The sequence below is a fragment of the Corvus brachyrhynchos genome, unplaced genomic scaffold, assembly GCF_000691975.1.
Source record: "Corvus brachyrhynchos isolate BGI_N302 unplaced genomic scaffold, ASM69197v1 scaffold94, whole genome shotgun sequence".
NCBI lineage: Eukaryota > Metazoa > Chordata > Aves > Passeriformes > Corvidae > Corvus > Corvus brachyrhynchos.
Genome location: NW_008238330.1, coordinates 9,784,466 through 9,798,844, shown reverse-complemented (window position 1 = coordinate 9,798,844; position 14,379 = coordinate 9,784,466). Strand labels below are relative to the sequence as shown.

Sequence of the window (14,379 nt, the reverse complement as noted above, 5' to 3'; positions counted from 1 at the left end):
CCGTAGGAGGTGCTGCCATGTTCTCAGCTCTGACACCCCGTATATCCTTTCCTAAGGAAATAATTTCATCAGTTACAGTTGGTTTGCTGCCTTATCTTATCCTCGGCAATGTCTCAAAACGCTATACAAGCCCTGCAAAGGTTATTGTTTCTATAAAGTAGCTACGCAGATGGCAGATCATTTCTCTCCTATCAGCAGGGAAGTTTAACCGTGCCGGGCCAGCGTTCTCCTGCTCCCTTATCTATAAGCAGCAGAAGTGAGCAAGTTAGCACTTTATACAGTAATTCAGGCTTTTGGTCGCAGTTTTGACTGTAATCTTCTGCACGTATAAGCCATGTGAGAAGGTTACGTTCAGTCATGACTGGGGAGCTCACCCTGTGCTTAAGGAAAGTGCTGCCCAGAGGATTCGTTTGAAGGGATCCAATGTTGACACCTACAGTGCTGGCTTATCTCCAGTTTAGAGCCCTAAACTCTGCCAAGTTATCTTGGCTTATTTCCAACCTGGAGTCCTAAACTCTGCCAAGTGATCCTCATGCCCAAGTCCTCTTTTTCTTTCACTTTTTCTTTGACTAAAATTTGCTATTAGTCTTTGTGCAACAAGTTGTGGGAGATAGTAAAATTCAGCACGATTTAACAAATTTCATAGTAGAAACTGAGCTAGTCAAGATTTCCAGTGCTGTACTTCTTTCCTGTTGTGCTTGAATCCTCATTATGCTTTCAGTTCCTTTAATGCTCGTGTCATTCTTGTTTCTACAAGGATCTGTCAGTCTGGAGCTGAACTACTTTTTTGTGTTTCTGCTGAAGTTCTACTCATTTGGCACCTTTCTTTCTAGTGGATGGCAAAACTTGGTCAGCGTTTTTAGAGCTGAGTTTTGAATGGAAGTTTGGGAAATTGTAGCTTGCATGGCTATTGAACCTACATGGGCTCTTAAATATTGTTCTGATTAGTACAGAAAAATTATTTTTGATTATTCTTAAAAAGTAGTAAAGTACTTTATGCTTCAAGGTTTATTTGGAGCTACTGATTAGGAGACTTGTAGAACTGTAAAATTTCTTGATTGAATGTTAAATATGTTTTTGTGGAGTACAGAGAATAAGAAGTGTTAATCCAGAACCCCCCTTCTTTCTAAATGCCTTTCTGTTTTATCTGTCCTAAATAGATGCTAAGCTTGGAAGAATTTGAGAACTGACCTTTCTTTAATCTAAGCCTAAATTAATTTTGTTACATTTCTTGACTAAAGCTGCTGACTGGAGGAGTTCTGGTTTACGGGCAGCCTCTGACATCTGTTAGAGTGTATCTCTCTTTTATTTCTGTTAGTAGCCAAGAGTTACATCCATGCCTTAACATGCTGGTAGTGTGGTAGTTACTACAGTATAAGACTTCTGTTCTTGACCTGTAAGGGAGTGTGTGTTCTAGGACTTTTCTATTTCTCTGTTCTTATCAGTTGATCTGATAAGAGATACAGTTGCTTTATTTCACTTTAAATGTATGCAGCTGTCTAAACCTTATGTGCATTTGATGTTCTCTCAGAACCATGTTTTCAGGTTCAGGATTTACAGTTTGCAAGAAACAATGAAGTAAACTGATACTGTAGCAGAAAACTGTTCATACCTGGGAAGGCATGGAAGAAACTGGGTGCCTGGTAGTTGAGAGGCCTGTCCTGAGTATGTAGTGTAATGAGACTTAATACAGCTGTAGAAAAAAGCATTTTGGTTTTAACAATGTGTTTTTAAACAGGGATTAAACACCAAGATTATACCCTGAATATAATGATAAATTTTTGTGAAGTGAGAATCTTCCATCTTAGTTTTGAACTTGGGTGTTTTCCTTTGTGGGAAATACATGAATCTTTTTCCTCCTGCAGACCCCTTTGCTGATGCAACAAAGGGCGACGACTTACTCCCGGCGGGGACTGAGGATTACATTCATATAAGGATCCAGCAACGAAACGGAAGAAAGACACTAACAACTGTTCAGGGCATTGCAGATGATTATGACAAGAAGAAACTTGTGAAAGCTTTCAAAAAGGTAAAGTTGCTGATTTGATTTGATAATAATTATATATAAAGGAATAAGATGGCTTTTAATACTAAGTAACAAAATATTTATTTCACTTGATTCTTTCTAGTGCACATCACTTTCATATTTGAGTCCTTTCCCTTACTCAAAACACCTGTCAGTGTCTAGTAACACTGATTTTTGCTAAAAAGTTAAACATTTCTATCTTACAAAGAAGTAAACAAAATATAGTCTGAATGTTTCTTTAAAATTTCACAGATACATGGTTTTGTTGGTGTGAAGAAAAAATCAGTTTAAAGTACAGATTGGTTTTATTCCTGCCTCTGTTACAGCTGGGTTGTTGCTCAAAATAGAGGCTTTTAGTTTTGCCAGGATAAAAATACTTATTTTAAAACAGTGTGGAGTTGAAAGGGCTGTATTTTATGACTTTGTTTTTCATTCTTGCAATGACTGTTGACCATTTCCTTCTGCACAGTAGCTAATCCTGTCCTTGCCTGAATTTACCATCAGCAGTTTAGTTTGTGTATGTATGTATCAGCAGATATGTTCAATTTGCTCTCAGAGCCAGTAAAATAGATTTAACCTTTGCCTGGCTTGGCATCAAAATAGTAAGCAGCCTCTGAGACAAAGTTCTTCTGAAAAGACTGACTAAGCAAAATCATGATGTACATCACATGTCGTATAATATGAATGTTTCTCTCTTAGAAATTTGCTTGTAATGGCACTGTGATTGAGCATCCTGAATACGGTGAAGTTATCCAGCTGCAAGGTGACCAGAGGAAGAACATTTGCCAATTCCTTTTGGAGGTGAGGGACTGCAGATAAATATCAAAACCTCTCTGGAAGCAGTAGGGTACCAGGTGGTACTGATGCTAATTAACCAGCTTTTTTTTTTATTTACACTTACAGAATGAGAGTAAGCCTCTGGTAAAAATCAGAGCACTGTAGAATGCCTTTGCGCTGTTACAGCACACCACTTGTTCTCTGGCAGTGCAACTTGAGCTCTGTGCTTGTAAAATCAAGTGTTCTATGCAAACCATAATCGTGAGACTGAAAGCACAGTAGAGGAAAGAGGCTTACTCTGATGCAAATGATGATGCAGAGTTGTTACACCATCAAAGAATAAGTCCTAGGACTACAGAACAAATCAGATGTCTGATAAGATTTTCTTTTTGTTTAGTCAATTCTGCTGCTTGGCCCAGAAACATTCTGTAAACTAGAAAAATGTTCCATTGAGTATATACACTGTACTGCAGTTTGTTTAATCGAAGTGTAAGATTGTGGTAACTTGATATTGCTCTAATAGCCTAAGTATGTAAGCTTTACTAAAATACATTGTTTTTCTCCTTTAGATTGGCATTGTCAAGGAAGAACAACTGAAAGTTCATGGTTTCTAACATATCTGTACTCTTATGAAGAACCCTGCAGTATTGGTCTTACCTATCCTGGCTCTTCTGTGAAAATGAATCTTTGCAGTGAATGGACTTCCCTCTTACCTGAACATTTACAATTTGATTCAGATTTGCATGACTGCATGAAACAGGTGGTGTGTAGACTAGAAACACATAAGAAAACTTCAGTAAGATGGTAATGAAGACACTTGTGAACTTTAACACATTTCCAATGGAAATGTATTAGTGAAGATTGTTCAGTTTAGTATTCTCCACCTGAGTTAAATGTGAGTTTTATTCAAATAGCGTGTGTTGTTGCTTAAAAATAAAAGTTTATTCATATAATTTCTGGGATATTTGAAATGCTTTAGCCTAAGTTTTAAACTAGCACTGCAGCGTTGCTGAAGAGTGGCTGAACTGCTTTGTGGCAAGTGTAGCTCACTGCTGATTGAAGAAATTGGAAAATCTACATGATTAAGTACTAGCCGATTAATCAGTAGATTAGCTTGATGTGATCTTACCCTGTAGCTGTAAGACTAGAGCTTTAAAGCCTGTAGTGCAGGTGTGTCTTAGTAGCAGTATAATAAGACATCAGTTGTTTGCTGTGTAAGTAACTGGATCTTCTCTAAAATTTATTGCAGTGACTATGAGGTATTAGTATGAAGCAAAGTTGGACTAAAGCAAGCTGAGCTTCTCAAGACAAAACATTTGGGCAAAAGCCCCAAAACATTTAAAGGAAGTGGATAGGAGATATTGTATCTCCTCTGTCATTGAGTGAGGGGAAAAGACATTGCTTTGGCTTCTGCCATGACTGTGCATTTAAAGTTGGCGAGCAGAGTGCTTGAATGAGCTGGTAGTGTTAGCTGCAGGAGTAGGGAAGGGAACAGGCTCTACACTAACCTTTTCCTTGTTATGAAAAGTTTTCCTGGGATTAATGGTTGACATGGAGGGTTTTGTAGTCATGTTTGGGTGTTACTACAAAAAGCTCATTTGGTTTGCTTTTCTAGAAGGCAATTCATTCACAGCATTACTGGAAGTTACAAAACATTTGTTCCACCATGCTTTTAAGTTAGGTTTAGTTAGAATACCAAATGCCTACAGCTGCTTGTAGGATATGTCTCATGAAGAATGAAATCAGTTCATTTGGTGAAACAAGCAGACATTGTCTTCCTTTTGAGGTAGACATGGAAATTTTTTTCTGAAACAATTCAAAACATGCTGAGCTGCAAAACCGTAACAATAGTGGGAAATGTTTAAAAAACTTCATGTGATATCGTGTGTTCTCTGGAAAGAAAGAAAAAGATGTTTCTTTGCTGCTAAGACTTAATAATAACTTAGCCAGAAAAAAAAATTGATGAAATTGATAAAATAATTGTTTATTACCTAAACATCAAGAATAGGCAAAACGGTATTATTTAATATCACATGTACCTGTACTTTATTTCCTATTCGTATTTACCTTTCTATACAGAAATGTTTAATTTAAATTCATTTGACCTGGTTTTTTTTTCTTTTTTTAGATTTTTGAGTTCAGAAATGAACCCTTAAGGCACTAGCAACTATTAGGGGAGCGTTATATGACGATTTCTGTCTCCGTCTGGTCTAGACAATTCCACTTGTAAAATCCAGTCTCTCAATCTCCACAAATTCTGCCTGATGTTACAGATCTTTACTGTTCCAGAGAAAGGATGTTCCTGAAGACTGTATATTATTAAGGTGCAATACTTTCAGGAGGAGGGAATGCCAAATGCAAAATACCCACATACCAAATGGAAATCCAAGAATAAATCTTACGCAAGTATTGCAGATGAGCAGAATAAAATCATTCTACTGCAAGTTTACTAGTCCTGGTTCTTAAGTGCTAAAGTAATCAGTGTTTTGGGGGTACATAGCAATTAGTGATTTTCATTTTATCACATGCCAGAAAAACTGATGTTCTCATTTAAAGCTTGTACTCCTGCCCAACAGGAAAAACAAGCAGTATCTTCTATTTTGCTGATATTATACAAGTAATTCTGGTGGGCTTTGAATTGAATATTAACAAATGACTAGCAGGTCTTGTGTTACTGAGTCAGTCTTCATTTCAGATGGCATTCCATTAACTTTTACTACCTAAGCTTGAGTCATTTCTCCATAGTCATTCTGCTTGGAATAAATAAGAAAAATCTTTGGGTTTCTTCTGCCTCATTTAAAAATCCTTTCTAATAGGAGGAACCTTGCAGTTGATAGGTGGCTTGGGTGGAGATGCTTGTGTTTTGACCTTTGAAGGGCAAAATTATAAGGAGGTGGAATAAGATGTAACACATTTGAAGTTTTCAAGAGGTGAGATTTGTTGTGGCAACAAACCATTTAATGTTTCTAGAAGGAAAGCAGAAATTTTTTTCCTTGAGTGTTTTACACTAAAACAGTATTTCTAAGATTTTAATTAGCCTTGTTACAAGCCCAAATATCTTTGTATATTCTAGATGAAAGGCTTCAACAATATTGTGTTTTGTCATCTTACTCTGGAACTTCTTTGTCAAAGCTAAACTTATTTGGAGTACATATCCATGTTTTAAAAATGCTGAAAATAAACAACTGTTTAAAGTGCCACCACAAAAATCTGTTTTCAGAATAAAGGCAGGTTTCAATCTCTTTATCTATTCCAAAATAGGTTAAAAAATGTTAAAGGATGTGGCCCATAATTGTCAAGGCAGTAAAAATGAGCTTATAGTAGAAAACTCTTGAAATCCACTAGTAGGACTTGAGGCTGGCCAAGCTCAAGACTGCAAAGAGCAATGGTTTCTTTTTGTTGGAAAGTTGTGAAGTCTGTGTCCTTCAGACCTGTAAATCAAGATTGCCTTCTCAGTGACATTTAACACTTAAGGTGTTACTGGATGTGGATGCAGAAATATGTTTCAAATTCACAGCTGTCTGCATAGCTTTATTAGGCTGTTCTAGCTAACTCTGAGCTGATACACTGCATAAATAAATTCATTAAATTGTCTATTCTGAGTCTACGTCTACTTAATGAAGCTACAAGCAATGACACCCTCGCTGAACCCTTTGCTGCTGGTAGCAGTTCTTGTTTGTAGAATATGAGATTTAGTAATTTAAGTCTGTAAGCTGCCTACTTCCTCTTACTGTGTGAGCTGTCAGGCCCTTGACTGTCACGTATGGTCTGCTACATCTGACTCTGTCTCAGAGATGAGCATGAGGAGCACAACTATGGGCAGATAATTTTCTCAAGTGGAATAACCTTTGAAAAGAGGAATGCCTGAGCTGTGTGTGCATACTATTAATTGTTTCAGTGATGTTGCTTAAACCTTGATTCCTGAACTGCATTTTTGCACAGCCTAAATTAAAAATGTTTTGGAGAGTTTCTTTGGCAGGGGAGGAGGGAGCTAGTAAAAAAACTGTCATAGGAAATATATCTGAAGTCTCTGTTCATTAACTTAAATTCCTGGACTGCAAGACCTCTGTAACATTGTTTCTCTCTCTCTCTGTATCTTTAAAAATCCTAGTTAAAAGACCTTGAGACTTTGACATTTAAGGCTCTAAATACATCTAAAGCCATTTAAACTTTAAATGTGAAGAGTCATTTACGCTTAAGTTTCAAATATTTGAAATAATAACAATTAGGCAGAACTCCTCATTTTTTCCTATACTGCCATCCTGCTTATAGTTGGTCTGTAGTTGCCCTGAAGATGCATGTGTTATTTACAGCCAGGCAGTAATCAGATACCCCTGCTGTAATGCCATACCTTGTCTGTAGTTTTTTTTAAATTTTATCTGATTAGTTGCACTCTTACAGGCTGGACTACTCTAATTTTGCAGTATAGGACAGGTGTACCTTGAGTTTCAGTCAGCAATTATCTTTTCCTTAATCCTTCTGCAAGGCTCTAGTGTACAGGATCCATGTGTTACACCTGTGAGTGGCTCAGTACTTCCTCACACTGTGTTAAAATGTAGGCAAGATTGATATTTAGCCAGTTAAAGCGGGGGAGGCATTTTTTTATAGGTCGCTCTGGGCCACAGTAGGGGTTACTGTGCCTTGTATCTGTTCCGTGTTGATTGGTGTCACTGAGCATTCCTCTAACTAATGTGCTGCTGCCACTGGGGAGAGGGAAGTGGGCTTAGACGGTCATGTGTCTTTTAAGTAGTATGACTTTCTATGTCCATACTCAGTCAGGAATCAGTCCCCTATGCATGGCAACGTGTAGGTGGTTTTCCAGTTGCCAGATCAAAAGCTCTTGAGATCATTAAGGGAAAAATGGCATAGTTGTTTTATGTTTGCTGTATACATGTTTCATGCCTACTGTTTCCCATTTAGATTAAAAATACAAAAATAATCTCAAAAGAGGATTTGTACTTGGCTTGCCTTTTAAAGTTTGCTACGTGCTTGTCATTGATCTCTTAATGAACAAGTCTTAACCTGTATTGCAGTGTTGCTACAGAGCTGAGGCAACAGTCTTTTGAAATGAAGTGTGCCAGTATTATTTGATGTATGCTTTTCTAAAACAAATGGAACTTTATGCTATTGTTAAGGAGGATTATATTTTTTTTGGTGGAAGATAAAAGTAACATAATTTAATAGAGATGTGTGTGATCATCTTGTAAAGTAAGCTTTTATTTCATACAGAAATGTTATATTTCCTCCCTTTCTAATGTAATCTGTATTAACCAACTTAAAAATACTGTGACTTGTCCTGGAATATCTTAGCTCCAAAACAGGGTGATTGGCTTGTATTGGCTTGAGGTCTAAAACTTTGAGTAGAAGAGGATCATCTAATTTCTTGAATAAGCAAAATGCACAGTGTTTTAGGATAAAGCCAGAAATGTGCTCAAGTTTGGTTTCAGCTCTTTTAGAATATATTGCATCTGTGAAATGTGGCAGCACATTTCTGAAATGAATTTGGGGTCTGATTAAAAGTACTTGTGTATACAATAAATGCGGCTATTTTTATTATTCTTTTTATTTGTATTTACAGGCCATCTTTGCTGTGATTATGCAAAAAAAAAAAAAAACCAACAAAAAATAAACAACCTCCCCCCAAATCAGAAGCCCCACACAACACATGATCCAGGCTCAGCTCTCTGAGTTATGAGCAGCTGAATTCAGCAGATGTGGTTCCACGTGGAATGGTCATGCTCCTCAGTGAGAGGATTTAGCTGTCAGCGGTGTTTGCAGTCCCTCTCACCATCAGACAGGGGTACAGCTCTGTTCCTACAGTACACTCAAACAAGCCTTGGCTGTCACAGGACAGCTGACCCCAGGGAAGGGGTGATGCTGGGGCTGTTTAAATGGTTCTCCCACATATAGAAGGTTGCTATTTTAGATAGACACAGCAAATTACATAAATGCATTGAACAATAAATCTGAGCTAAGAAGGGTTAAAATGGTGTATTCCCAAGGATCCTGCTGGAAAGATCTGTTGAAGGGCAGCCCTGATGTAGAGGAAGCAGCCTTTAGCTACTCTCTGCCAGAGAAAGTTCTGTGATGGGATGCTTCCTGGTGAGTGATGGGCTACTCCCCAGTAAACAGACTGAGCAGACATTGGTGTGAGCACACCTGTACTGGTAGCAGTGGGGCAAGATGGCCCTGCAAACTGATACCTGTGTCTGTGACCTACACCTGCACTCAGTGTGCACATCTGCATTAGAATTTCAACTTACAGAACAAAAGCACTGTCTAGGTTCCTTTAGTGAATAGTAACCCATGAATAAATCCACACATCATTTAAAATAAATTATGTGAGTGAGAATTCAGTATGAATTCCTTACATGCAATATTGAGCAAAGAGTATTTTCTGTGCTTACATGCTTTTCCTTTCAGTAAGATTGTTGCAGTGACATGAGGAAACTTTCTGATTGTCCAGTAGTGGTCCTACTTCATTAAAAATATTGTGAACTTTGTTCTCTTTGAAAGTAGCTGTACCTGGAGTCTTCACCTTTTGCTGCCATTTGTGCTAAGCTGTTTTAAAGGACACTGAGGGGAGGGACATCTCTTGGGGTCATCAAATTGTTTCATTTGTCCTGGCAGTAGAAGTCAGTTCGAGTACTGATTTAAATCACCCTGAAACTAGACCACCCTTTGGTAACTCTATGGAAGATAAAAATCAGTTCTGGAGAGGTTGAGGGAAGGAGGTGTCTGCACCCTGCTTCCAGGTAGAGCAAGGTAGAGCCCTTCAGGCTGCTGCCACCTGAAGCCAGCCTGAATATGGCAGCATCTGCTGCCTTATGTTTACGCTGTGCAGAAGCACCTGTGTGATTTCCAGGTCTTGGCTGCTTCTCCTAGTGCTTCAAACTAATACACAGCTGGGTCTCTGGTGGTAAATTCAAAGTACCAAAGCACTCTGGTCATGGGACGTGACCTGGCCACACAGGAATGGATGGTACTGTATCCCTCCAGTCATTTAATTACTTTTTGTCTGTCTGATAAAAGTAACATTCTAACTTCAGGGCAGTTGTCGCAGCGGGGATTACTGCAACAAGTATATTTCAAACCAGAAGTCTCGTAGAAACGAAGTATATATGGACAGATTCTCGTGGTAGATGTTTCAGAGATGTTTATTTCTCCAGCCGCATGGCCGGGGCTCAGCTCAGGAACTCCGCAGTCACGGGACCCGAGGGACCTTGGCGTTATCAGGGAACCCAAACCAACCAATGGGGAATGAAGCTGAGCAGGGGCAGGGAAACCCCGTGTCTCCCCCCCAGGGCCCCTCTCCCAGGGCTCCATGGCAGGGGGAAGGGACCCCAAAAGGCAGTACCCTGTGAAGAGGGAAAATTGTTCACTGTGGAGATTTACAGGGATAACACAAATCATCAAGGCCAACGTTCACCTAAATCATACCAGGTGATTTTTAGTCTCCTATTAGTTTCTGGTATCTTCTTAGCTGTCTCAATTTGATTTCAGGCTACTAATACTCATGTTGTGGTATGTTTTCAGGAGGAAGGCCTTAGGAATGCTTTAAAGGAAAGCTTAGCTGAAACAACTGAATATAAAGAGACAACATAAGAATCTCCCAAGTGCATGAGTTAGTTGTTATATTTCTGCAACGAGGCTTTTAAAATTGATGTCTGTCTTATATTCCCCTACGAGGCATTTCCTGCCCAGAAGAGTTCCTGCTGCCTTTATTTCAGTTCCCTAATGCAGGCCTGAAGCAGTGCTTCCTCCCAAGTCCCCCTGTGGAAGCTTTTGGAGAGCCTGCTGCAACTGGTGGTACTCTGATGGGCACCAGGAAAATGCAAGTTGCCTGTGATTGCACCAGGACAGGCCGCCAGCTCTGGCCGCTGAGCAGCACTGCTGTCGGATAGAAACAACAGCAGTGGCAAAACCAGAAACAAAAGGTTTGGTTCTTTCTCTAGTGGTTTAGTGATCTGACAAAGTGGCTGCTGGAAGCAAAGGGATGGAATTTTTTCCAGTTACTTTTCCACTTACCAAGAGAACTTGCCCTGGTTTTAATAGCATTGGATAGACCATATTCTTAGGATTGTGTCTTGTAGTGCTGATACTGGCAAAGCATTCACTAACTTTTCTTTTTCAAAATTTTACTTGACCTCTACTTTAGAACAGAATTTTTTCTGTTCACTGAATTTGGGCCATAGGTGGCACAGCTTCAACTGCTCGGACCAAAAGTTCTTGGAAAACCAGCAGCTTGGCTCTGTCCCCATTCTCTCCACACATTTTTGTCCATGTGAGCAGATTTAAATACTTTGGGTTTGGACATGTGGGCCTCTGATACAAGTATGAACACTTCTCTTGATGTCTTCTTCTGAAAATATGTTCCACATTTCCTTCTGCCATCAAAGAAATGTACTTTTTTAGGTTCTGCAAAGGTCCAGGCATGAATTAGCACAGAATTCTTTTTGTTGTTGGGCTGTGAATACTTAGGAAGTCTAGATTTACAGGGAAAAATCCAGAGCAGATGTAGATTGTAGTCACACAAAGTTTGTTTTGAAAGGGTCAGTTTATACATTTCTGCATCTTTGATGTGATGTATTACACAGGCACATAGTGGGTTTCTGTCTAATCCTGCTTGGCTGTCCCTGGTTGTGCTCTGGAGGAAGCCTGCCTGTGCTGCATAAAGAAGTGAAGGCACAGTGGGAAGACTTGCTGCTGTTTCTGCTTTGATCCTGCAGGGATAAGCTGTTGAACACTGTGAACCGAAGTCTGTCATGAAGCCAGGCTGCAAAGCAGCGCCGATTGAGCCACTGTTCCCTCTGCTCTACTGCCTCCATCCGTTGGTTCTGCCTTGTCCTGCAGTTAAGGTCTCCAGTTCCAGGCCCATATCTTTGCCCTGTGTAGGTGAAGCACTAAGCATGGTGACGCCCTGTGACCAGAGGACTGATATATAAATGTAATGAGTAATTTAGTAGTGGTAGCAATGAGTAAATAATGGATCCAGTCACTAAAACATCTTGTTTGCTCTTTTGACCTCAAAGTGTTTTTGTCCTGATGACATTTTCCGTTTCATGTGGTTTTTTGTTAGTACTGATGTACCTTCATCTTGCTTGTATTCTTTTTACCAGAGCAAAATGTTATGTCCATCAGTGCCATATCTCTGTGAGCACTTGAGGAAATGAATGCTAATGCACGCGAGTCAAGGAATGGGCCTTGGGGCATCAATTGAATCCTGCAAAACATGCAAGATTCTTTTCACCTGATCTTAATTACAATTGTTCCTTAAGCCTTTGGCTCATCAAAGATGCAAGTTTTATCAGTTTGAAATACGTTTTAAACAATGCCTAAGTGTCCAGCTTGTGATTTCCAGTCTCTATCCCTAGATGTCACTGGAAGACAGTGTATGCTGAAAATAGTGACACTTAAGCCAGGAGAAATGACTGTAGAGCTTGGATAGAGGAACGTGGAAGTCAAGATTTGGTAAAATTCCCAGGTGGTTGCAGGCATGGCCCATGTGCAACTGTTCCCCAAATTTCCTCTGCCTGAGAGGTAGAGGATCTGAAACTCTGTTCCTAGATCTATCCCTTCCGTATGGCAGCTGCACATCATTGGTGACTCCTAGCTCAGTGCAGGAGCACCACAGAGCCCTGTGCAAGAGGTGTGAGGAAGAGTCCCAGTGCTCCACTTCAGAGAGAAGAAAGAAATCTACTGGGAGAGGCAGGAAATTACAGCTATGGGTTCATAGCAGGCGAAAGACAGTTCATGGCAAAGTGCCCCAGAAAGAGGCAGACCTGCCTTAGTGCATCTCCACAGTTTCCACCAACCAGTGCTGCCCCTCCTCAGACAGCAAGCCAGTGCTGGGGGTGAATCATCAGTAAATTATTTGTTTTAGGGGCTTAAACAGTCACTCTGTCTCCACTTAGTTCTTTGCAGCCTGCGAGAAGGAATGATCTTGAGTCTGGTGGAATGAAGTGGAGAAGAGCTCAGTGTCTGTGTGCATGGAGGCAACCAGAGTGACTGCATGCCAGACCTGGCTGTCTACAGAAAAGGGTTGTGAGGATCCAGCCATTCAAAGCCATTCAAAAACATGGCAGAATTCAAAGGAAGAACCTTTAGGAATCAGAAGTTTGTACATGATGGTCCTCTCCAGTGCCACTCCAGGCTGGCTGGTCCCATAAGGGTGTTTGATTGGATCTGGGTGTGGACAATGTCCAGGGACCTGTTCTCTTCCCACAGCAGTAAGAATTTGAAGCAGCCCATTAGAGATGGTCTCCTCAAATGCACTCAGCCATTTGAATTTCAGTGGAAATTTTTTCTTGAAAGGAGGCTGAAACCAGTTCTTAACATCTATAGAACCAAAACTATAACTGACTTTTATTAACACTCTTGCAGAAGAGAAAAATGCTCTGATTTGGTGAATACTCCTAGGACTTTTGCTAAGAAAGGATAAAAGTTGTCACAATTGTCAATTCCTTCCTGAGCTGTAATTGTACAAAGTGTGAAGTGTATTCAGCACTTGATTCAAATGTTGTTATGAGTCAGAAGCAGACTTTCTCTTGACCTTAGCAGGATTCAGGTAGATAAAGGGAGCTTTGTAAAACTGAACCTTCCTTTTGTACTTTAACCTTTTTTATTATTCTTATCATTATTAGGAGTGAAGAATCAGCTACAGTACAATGACTTACAAGATTATGTGATTAGAAAGTATGCTGTGCCCACGAGACCAGAGTTTCTGAAACTCTGGAGCCAGTTATATATGATTGGAATTGACTTGCATCAAGTGAGAACCTGGTTCATGGGCATGTGATTGCAGTCAGTGCCAAGATACAGCTGCAGAGAAATGTGTTGGTAATTGAAGCCTGCTTGCCGAAAATAATGTGTGTCTTTCTGGTTAAAGGAGGGATGTGTTCCCTGTCTTTGCAGAGGCATACAGGAGTGTAAGCCAGGCTCAGTGATGGAAGAAAACAAATTGGCCTTTCACCAGCACCTGCTGGAGTAACTCGGTTGGTTCCATCCCCACAGAACTGAGGATACACTCCATGAGAGTAATGTCCTACCGTGCAGCTGTAAGGTAGGACATTCCTGCCCAAGGCCCTGCCTGATCTCATCATTCGTAAGACCTCAAACCACAAGTAGTACACATAAATAGCTTGGGTCCAGCAGCCTCCCTGCTGCCATCCTTGCAGCTGTATTACAGAACAAGCTCTAATCTAAAATGTAGCCTAACATCTTCAACTTACATGTGGAGGGACTTGCTGATACTCTGTGGGGAATCTTCCATATAAATAAATAAATATACATACATAGCATTTCTTGCAACATAAGAAGGTACTGAATGATTTTATTTTTTTCCTGGCATTGTGGTATACTGGTTCTGTTAAGAATAGCTATGTGGAAAGTCCCAGCTGCTGATGGAAATATTAGCCCTGAAGAAGGAGGACTTGTTGAGATGCCTTACTGCTCCTTCCTTTTGGGTCTTGTAGAGTGGTTCAGGTCATTCTGCATTATGTCACTCTCAGATCTGGCAACTGTAGCCTACTGCATGCTGTGATCCCATGGACACTTAGTTCTGTGGAATAATGACA

The 14,379-nt window shown here is 40.0% G+C and overlaps 1 protein-coding gene across 1 annotated transcript; it reads left to right on the top strand.

The window, feature by feature from the left end:
• The first annotated feature begins 1,828 nt into the window (after window positions 1-1,828).
• EIF1B (eukaryotic translation initiation factor 1B) lies at window positions 1,829-8,342 on the top strand. Its single transcript, XM_017734502.1, has 3 exons — window positions 1,829-2,029; window positions 2,726-2,827; window positions 3,373-8,342. The coding sequence occupies exons 1-3, from the start codon at window positions 1,844-1,846 to the stop codon at window positions 3,415-3,417; spliced, it is 333 nt and encodes a 110-aa protein (XP_017589991.1). The 5' UTR covers window positions 1,829-1,843; the 3' UTR covers window positions 3,418-8,342.
• The last annotated feature ends 6,037 nt before the right edge of the window (window positions 8,343-14,379 follow it).

Bases quoted from the DNA above. Each gene is read 5' to 3' on its own strand.
- EIF1B (XM_017734502.1), top strand. From the start codon at position 1,844: ATGAATCTTTTTCCTCCTGCAGACCCCTTTGCTGATGCAACAAAGGGC. The intron at 2,030-2,725 runs GTAAAGTTGCTG...TTTCTCTCTTAG, and splicing joins TTGTGAAAGCTTTCAAAAAG to AAATTTGCTTGTAATGGCAC. The intron at 2,828-3,372 runs GTGAGGGACTGC...TTTCTCCTTTAG, and splicing joins TTTGCCAATTCCTTTTGGAG to ATTGGCATTGTCAAGGAAGA.